The 9,370-nt window shown below is 35.9% G+C and overlaps 1 protein-coding gene across 1 annotated transcript in view; it reads right to left on the bottom strand.

The window, feature by feature from the left end:
- LOC119838877 (protein SERAC1) overlaps positions 1–9,370 on the bottom strand; it is a 29,655-nt gene that overhangs the window by 10,586 nt on the left and 9,699 nt on the right. The window contains exons 3-4 of the mRNA XM_038365020.1: positions 2,388–2,470; positions 513–638 (exon numbers count right to left, since the gene is read on the bottom strand). Coding sequence (XP_038220948.1) covers positions 513–638; positions 2,388–2,470 — 209 coding nt within the window. The remainder of the gene's footprint in view (positions 1–512; positions 639–2,387; positions 2,471–9,370) is intronic.

Genomic DNA, 9,370 nt, shown 5'->3' with positions numbered 1-9,370 from the left:
AAATTTAACATATGTGATAATCCAGTCTATAATCTATCTCTATACCAATTTTATACAATAGAGGTTTTTGTTAAACAACAGTAAGAAGCATTCTTACGAAAATTCGGATTTTTGACATTTTTTTTTCCAATGTTTGTACACTTACTGGAACCAGTGGCTTCTCTCACGTGATACTATGCTAAAATGTAGTATATATATATATAGCTATATATAGCTATATTTTGAACCAGATTATAAACTATTAGCGGTCCGACTTTTTTTATTGGGTGTACGAATTTATTTCTGTTCTTTAAATATTCATATACTACTATCTATACTAATATTATGAAGCTGAAGAGTTTGTTTGTTTGTTTGAACGCACTATTCTCAGGAACTGCTGGTCTGATTTTAAAAATTCTTTCAGTGTTAGATAGCCCATTTACTGAGGAAGGTTTAAGGCTATATATGTACCATGGTTGATGCCGGGGCGGACCGCTAGTTAATAAACAAAGTTTCAATATACAATACCTTACCATATAACCCATGGACAAAGATGACATCAATTTCGTGGTCGGCCGGCTGGTGTAACACGACGCAATCGACCCGGGGCTCTGGATGTAAGTGTTCAGAACTCGCCGGCCGCTTGGGAGGCTTCGAGGCTGAAAGGAATATAAAATTCATGGTGTACTTGGTACCAGCATCTCTGCTAATCACCCCAATAAATGGCATGGGGTGGCCTATAGGCATATGTGGAAGAAATTCGATCGCTGAGACGGGATCACGGGTGTCCAAGCTGAAGTTTGAATCAAATCTGTCCGTTTAAAGTGGGTCAAAATCGAGTCTAAAGGAGTGGGTTACATACATACAGGTGAAGCTAATAAAAGCGTGTTACAAAAAACATTGCATTTTGTTATTGTAACTACATGTAGACGGTTTCACAAACACATTTATTTTATGTAAAAGCTGGCAACTGAGCTGGTTCGCCAAATCGCCAGATAAACGATCACCACCACACATGAACATTTGCAGAGGTAGGGCCGCTGCAAATGCGTTCCTCGCTTTAAAGGAGTAAAGGATAAGGAAAGGATTGATGACAGAAATTTAGAAATGGAATGGGAACGATGAGGAAAAGGAAACGGACTTCCCTAAGGGCCGAGGAATTAGCCGATATGGCCAATAACGAAGTAGGAGAGAACCTATTTGACTATATTTTGTTAATGAGCGATTGATAATGATAATTTATATGTTTGTTGCCAATTTCTAGACAAGTAAGTAGTTCCGTACAGATTATTATAGTTAACTAGCTGCGCCCCGCGGTTTCACCCGCATAGGTGCGTATCCCGTAGGAATATCGGGATAAATGTTGCCTATATGTTATTCCAGTTGTCCAGCTGTCTACGTACCAAATTTCATTGCAACCGGTTCAGTAGTTTTTGCGTGAAAGAGTAACAAACACACACACCCTTACAAACTTTCGCATTTACAATATTAGTAGGATTATATTATATATACTAGTAGGAAGGATTCAAATAGCTAAATCAATTAAGGACACAAAATGTCTATTAGATTAATGAAAAACACTTGTGACGTCATTAACGACATTTACACGAATATTATGCACACGATTATGTAATGATATTTGACATACGTTCTCTAGTGATATAACGTTTATTTTTTATCTATATCAAATTAATTTATCACTATCAACTTTATTACAAGAATTAGTTCATTTGATATGAGTTTGGGACAAATTGATATCTCGTCTGGTAGATACAGAGTTTTATGCGAAAATTTCCGCAATTTTATTTATTATTTTTACCTACACTTGACAAATTACTGATGTGGTGACGTCACAACATTAAAAGTTGTATAAGTAAACCCAGTCTACTCATAAGCTTACATGAATTATTTTATAGTTTTTAATCCCCGACGCAAATAGGTTGGTGTTATAAGTTTGACGTGTGTGTTTGTCTGTCTCTGGCATAATAGGTCACGAACGGATGCAGTGATTTCGATTTAGTTATGTGCGAGTGTTTTTAGACATGTTTGACGAAAATCGGTTGAGCCGTTTCAACGATGTAGGGGTGAAAGGGGGGAGATTTACCGAATGCTCATATGGGGTCTCAAATAGCTTCGTATGAAGGATGATCCTCTTCAAGATTTTTTTTTGTGGTGATTTTTGATGCTAGCCTGAAGGGCTTCTACATCTTAGCACGGGCGCGTGGGTGAACTGAGGGTTCACCCTGGTAGCGGCACGCTCAAGGGCGTCCCCCCTTGTCGGGGACCGCGAACCTCGGCTTGGGCTGTCGCATGAATGGAGGGGGCCGGAGGGGCTGTACTCGGTCGGGCGCTCACCCGGGTCCTTAACAAGACCTATCTATATTTTAAACTAGCGATTCATTTATTACCTGCAATTGGCGGCAATGGAGTGGTCAGAAGTCGGTGAATGAGAATTGAAGCTGTACTCCAAAATGAAGATATACACCAACGTCTGAAAAAGAGTATATGGTTATTAGATATTTAGAGATTAAAAACTTTTTAACGGATTTTAAGGCGATTTATTCATTATATTATTGACCCGACGTTTCGAACTTTACAGCGAGCGTGGTCACGGGGAGGCTGATAATAACTAATTTCTCAATGTATAAAACTCGCGTAAAATCAAACACAAGAAAATACTAAGTAGTTATTTATTTATTTATTGCACTTCAACAAAAATTGTACAGGCAAGGAAACTTAAAAAAATACATTAATAACAAGATAAAAAAAAGAAAAAGATTACAATTTGTTACGCGGCCTTATCACTCAGAAGTGATCTCCTCCAGGCAAACATGTAGTTAGTAAATGGATGGTAAAAAATACATAAAATTATCACTAAAATAACCCTCATCCTCCATTTTATGTTGTCGGCCATCTTGTGTTTGTAATTTGAGATTGTGTTATACTTTACAAGTATTTGAAACTAATATGGAGGTAGTTGTGAAAAAAAATATTGAATCTGACATTTTGTGGCGGCCGCCATTTTTAACGATTTTCATCGAACAGCTAAGAAACACTGAAAGGAAACTGGCTTTCTAATAAAAAAGTAATTGGTCCATCCGTACGGGAACTACGGTTCAACAAATATCTATGTGATACTCAGACACACACAGTCAGACAAATATTTGTGTGATACTCATAACACTCCTCTTTTTGCGTCGAGTGTAAAAATATCAAATGTCAATAAAGTCCAGTAGTATTTGAACTAAGTAAATTATAACAAACAAAAATTATATTCCACTACATAGTATAAAACATAGTCACTTTCTCTGTCACTATGTCCTTATGTATGCTTAAATCTGTAAAACTACTCAACGGATTTTAATAGGGTTTTTTTAATAGACAGAGTGATTCAAGAACCTTCCTCTTTTATACGTATAATATTTATTAAACTACTCCGAATTAACGCATGCGAAGCCGCGGGCAAAAGCTAGTTTTAAAAAAGAGGACTCGTGTTAAATACAATAATTTAATGGTTAACGAATTTTAATGATTTTTGGTTTGTTAGACTGGTCTCTACTTGGCTTAGGGTAGTAATTAATTTTTTTTAAAATAATCCAAAAAAAAGGAGACAAACGGAACGGTTCGACCAATTGGATTAAATTTTAAAATTCATGTTAAGGCATAAGGACCTTCCTATGGGGATAAAAACGTACTGCGGGAGAAACCGGGGGAACCGTTTGTATTTAATAAACATAATATGCACAGAGCTATATTTGGATTTACAATATTATCGCAAATTGCTTCCTCCCTCTGCAAATACAAATAGCACCAATCAACTTCAATTTACATCCATCAACGATCGAGTTCGAAACAACCCACGATTGGAATAGAGATGTGACGTTTTAAAACGGTTAAATTCTACATCATCATCATCATCAGTCCATATGTGACAATCAGCACACACACATAAAAAATGCGGGAGTAGAACACGCTCCGGCAGAAATTTGACAGCTCGCAGGGAGGAAGTACCACACAGAAGACCGGCGTGAAATACTAGGAATATCGGGATAAAAAGTTGCCTATATGTTATTCCAGTTGTTCAGCTGTCTACGTACCTAATTTCATTGCAATCGGTTCAGTAGTATTTACATGAGAGTAACAAACACACACAGACATCTTTACAAACTTTCCCATTTATAATATTAGTAGGATAGCTATCTTATCCTATAGAAGGAAATAGGATAAGATAAATTAGGATAGGATTAGTAGGAATAGGAATAGGACAAAAAACAATTATTGTTTTTATTGTCTCAAATGAGACATCGCATAAGTCATGTTTATTACGAAGTCAGTTTTCACGGACGAATCGCGAAGTATGCTTACAGAGCATCGTTGCTATCGAATTAAATTCGAACTTAGTATTTTCTTGTGTTTGATTTTACGCGAGTATTATACATTTAGAAATTAAAAACTTTTTAACGGATTTTAAACGCGATTTATTCATTATATTATTAACTCGACGTTTCGAACACTTTACAGCGAGCGTGGTCATGGGGAGACAGATGTATATAACATCTCACTTAAAATCCGTTAAAAAGTTTTTAATTTCTAATTCGAACTTGTCAAATCTAAGTTTTGTCAGAATACGTGCAGCGCAAATTAAGTGCATATTGTAAGAAAGTGAAGGTCGAATTTCGAAAACTCCTAGGCCTGTCCTAGTTTCTTTTTTATTTTCAACTGACAATCATCCTGTAACGAAGGAGGTTTTCTATTGGATAGATATCTTTTTGGTTTTGTGTTTTATTTTCATTTATTTTAGGGAACTTATTAAAATATAAATCGGCTAAAATTATAAATGCGAAAGTTTGTAAGTATGGATGTTGGTTACTCTTTCACGCAAAATCTACTGAACCGATTGCAATGAAATTATGGTACGTAGATAGCTGAATAACTGGAATAACACATATCCAACTTTTCAGACTTACGCGGGTGAAACCGCGGGGCTAGAACTAGTACAATAATATGTATTTAGTATTTAAGTTACCAAAGTATGCTTTTATAGTGAATATTGTATATCGCTGTCGCATCAATACTCATATTATAAAGCTGAAGAGTTAGTTTGTTTGAACACACTAATCTTAGAAATCACTGGTCCGATTTGAAAAATTCTTTCAGTTATAGATAACGCATTTATTGAGGATGGCTATAGGCTATATTTGTATCACAGGCGAAGCCGGGGCGTACAGCTAGTAAATAATAAATACCTAAAACTTATTTACATATATATATAGGAAGTACCACACCCCCACAGAAAACCGGCGTGAAATAATAGCTTGCTTTTGTGTTTCGTACGGCGAGTGGGGGAGCCGGAGGCCCATATCCTTTTCCTTATCCTTCCCAGTTCTTTCCTTTATTCCTCTCATCAATCCTTTCCTAATCCCTGCCCAATTAACGTTAGCAATCCATTTGTAGAGGCGAAAGGTCAGCAATTGACTTTACGCCTATCCAAATGTTCATGGGCGGTGGTAGCGCTTACCATCAGGCGACCCACCAGCTCCATTGCCGACTATGACATAAAAAAAAGATATATTGAACTAAAACTATTTCACGATTCAAAATTCGGTACACTGCAATATCCTGTTATCGAGGAAACACCTTTCGGCCACAAATCTGACATCATGAATATAGTGGTCGGTTTGATAACCCAGTTTTTATTTCTTTAGTTTTTATCTTTACAAAAAAAAAATGTTTAACGAAAGTCGGTGATATCTGATCCTAACCATGGTAATTTTTTAACCGACGCGGAAGTTCCCACAAACAAACAAACGAACAAAGATCTTTCGACTTTATCTCTCCATAATATTCGGCTACCTCCAGAGGGAAACCGAGGGCAGGAGGGCACCCGGTCTTTGGGAAGGCTTACACGGGGACACAGGTCCAACACACGAGAGGCCCTATAGAGGATTTAATGTGTTGTGGGACACCAGCCGCAGCCTGCCCATGACTGCACTATAGAGTTACAGCACTGGGCAGTTTAGAATCTTTTTTCGACTGTATTATTATTATTATTATTTACTTGATACGGTTTTTGTTGTCATCGCGTTTTCGCTTATCATCAGACGAACCACAAATATACATAAAAATACCTGCTTATACATAAAAGAAAAACGTTATAAGTAACGCTTAACAGATCGTTCACAAAACAGCAAAACAATACAATAAATCTTAATATTATATATGAATCTCGTGTCACAATGTTTGACCTCAGTGGACTCCTAAACCACATAACCGATTATAATAAAATTCGCACACCATGTGCAGTTTGGTCCAACTTGAGAGATAGGATAGTTTAAATAATTTTAATTACAATAAATAACAACCCGGGCGGAGCCGGGGCGTGCAGCTAGTCATACTATAATCCTACTTCCTACTATAATATTATAAATGCGAAAATTTGTAAGGATGTGTGTGTGTGTTTGTTGCTCTTACACGCAAAAACTATTGAACAGATTGCAATTAAATTAGGTGCGTAGACAGCTGGACAACTGGAATAACATATAGGCAATTTTTTATCCCGATATTCCTACGGGAGGCAGAAGAAGAGGTGGGTGGACGATATAGAAAACATAGTAGGCAGAAACTGGATGCGTATGGCCCAAGATAGGGGTCTTTGGTATAAGATGTAGGAGGCATAAGGCCATAAGGGGCCACCTAACAAGGAATAAATAAAAATAAAATATAAAAAGAAAAAATAAACATATAAATAAATAAATAAAAACAAAAATTATAATAAAAAAAATGTTTAAGGTGTAAAGATGGAAATAAATAAAGCTTAAAAAAAAATTCCTACGGGATAGGGACTTACGCGGGTGAAACCGCGGGGCGCAGGTCGTCTTCTATCATTGCAGGCAGTATGATACCAATATTATGACAGATTGAATTATGCTATGACGTTAACAATTTTGCGATGTGATATCACAGGTACTATGCTAGTTTTTCATCATCATCATCAGCCCATATATGTTCCCACTGCTGGGACACAGACCTCCTATGAGGGTTCAGGCCATAATCCACCACGCTGGCCAAGTGCGGGTTGGCAGATGTCACATGTCGTCGAACTTTTGATTCTTGGACATATCGGTTTCCTCACGATGTTTTCCTTCACCGTTTTAAGCAGTGGTGATGTAATCCACATGTGCAGATAAATTGAAAAATCTATTTATTTCATGCATGCTCGCCCGGTCTCGAACCCCGACTTATCGAAATTGAAGTGCGAGGTTCTCACCACTGAGCCACCACTGCTCTATGCTAGTTTTTATCACCTATATTATCAATCTTGTATGATTCCTTCATACGTTAACATAGCCTTATGTAAAGCATATAGGGTTTCCAACCTTGGCATAGACCGTAAATATCCAGTGGTATTATATTGTGTAACTTTATTGGATTGAATTGCATTATCTGTCGTAATGGGATTGATTACGTCACGCGTTTAAAAATACCACAGATTATAGAATGTTTTAAGATCTTCTTTATCTGTGATCGAGTTAGAACATGGAAAGATTAAAGTGAATAGTGGACGGGTAGGTAGATACTGCAGTTTAATTTCATTCATCATCATCATCGTCATCATAATCATCATCATCATCATCATCACATCATCTCCGTTCATGTCATCTGTCCATCGCGCTCTTAATAAATTTAAATGAAATTATTTTAGTAATCTACTTTAAATATAATTTACGACTAGCGGTCCGCCCCGGCTTCTCCCGTGGTACATATATAGCCTATAGCCTTCCTCAACTAATGGGCTATCTAACACTGAAAGAGTTTTTCAAATCGGACCAGTAGTTCCTGAGATTAGTGCGTTCAAACAAACAAACAAACTCTATAGCGTTTATGAAATAAATATAGTCACAACTAAAAAAAAAGAGTTTTTATTATATACTAGCTGCGCCCCGCGGTTTCACCCGCGTAAGTCCGTATCCCGTAGGAATATCGGGATAAAAAGTTGCCTATATGTTATTCCAGTTGTCCAGCTATCTACGTACCAAATTTCATTGCAATCGGTTCATTAGTTTTTGCGTGAAAGAGTAACAAACATCCATACATCCATACTTACAAACTTTCACGTTTAAAATATTAGTAGGATTATTTATGTTGTGTTGTGATGTTTATATTATAAAAACAAAGATATTGTCTAATTTAATTTAACACCACCACATAATGTTAAATTAAAATGAAATATTGAACTTATGACTAATCGGCATGATGCTAAAAAGGGGTAACTACTCAGCATGTGCTACGCTAAAAGCGCAGAGCTGATTTTCAGTAGCCCCTTGTTGGAGTGCCAGTCAGAAGAGATAAACATACATACATACATTATATAAACATACAAACATACTTATAGATATTTTAAAAGCCAATTGGTGTTTAAACTAAATATTATATATAGGAAATAATTATAAAATATAATAAATGATATAAATTATTATAAAGTAAGGCGAAAAATGGAAACAAATTATAAAATAACTATATACTATGCGACTAAGGCTGGTTATGAAATTCAGTATTAATTATCACTTGCTCTTATGCAGAGTTCTACATAAGGAAACTATTTAATCTGACGATTCTTATCAGCATAATGACATAATCTCTATAGTATATATAATATAGTATATATAGATAAGTAGATAAAGTTTGAATTAAATCTGTCCTTATAAGTGGGTCAAAATCGAATCCAAAGGAATCGGTTACATACAAACATACAGGTGAAGCTAATAACGGCGTTTTAAAAATAGTCTAAGTATTCTCAATTGTGATTCCTCAGTAACAATAATTACTAGACGCTCATCCCGGCTCCGCCCGGATATCAAGGTGCCTAATTTATCCCAAGGGAATGTTTAATCGGGATAAAATGTATCCTATCACCCAAGTCAGCTACCAGGTCGGTGTACCAAATTTTATCAAAATCTGTTCAGTAGTTTCAGCGTGATTGACGGACAAACATCCAAACAATGAAACTTTCACATTTATAGTATTAGTGTGAAGTGTGATAATAAATTTTAATATACTTTGTAATATAAAAACGAAATATTAACAAAATCGTATAAAATGATACACTTTTTTATTACTAACTAGCATACCCGGCCACGCGTTGCTGTGGTTGAGTAATAATTAAAAACATTAAGATTTAATTATAGGGATAATAAATCGAAATAAAACCTATCCTATATCTTAAGTTGAACCAAATTACACATAGAATGCCAAATTTCATTAATCATCGGTTGAGTTGGTGACGAGTTCATTGGGAAAATACATCATGACACTGGTTTTTCATATACTTAGTCTGGCCATAAATACTGTTACACTTAATTATAAAAAAATATTACATTTGAATTTCGAATCT

This window comes from Zerene cesonia, unplaced genomic scaffold (genome assembly GCF_012273895.1).
Source record: "Zerene cesonia ecotype Mississippi unplaced genomic scaffold, Zerene_cesonia_1.1 Zces_u006, whole genome shotgun sequence".
Taxonomy (NCBI): Eukaryota; Metazoa; Arthropoda; class Insecta; order Lepidoptera; family Pieridae; genus Zerene; species Zerene cesonia.
The sequence above is the reverse complement of the archived record's forward strand: the minus strand, read 5'-3'. Positions and strand labels throughout refer to the sequence as shown.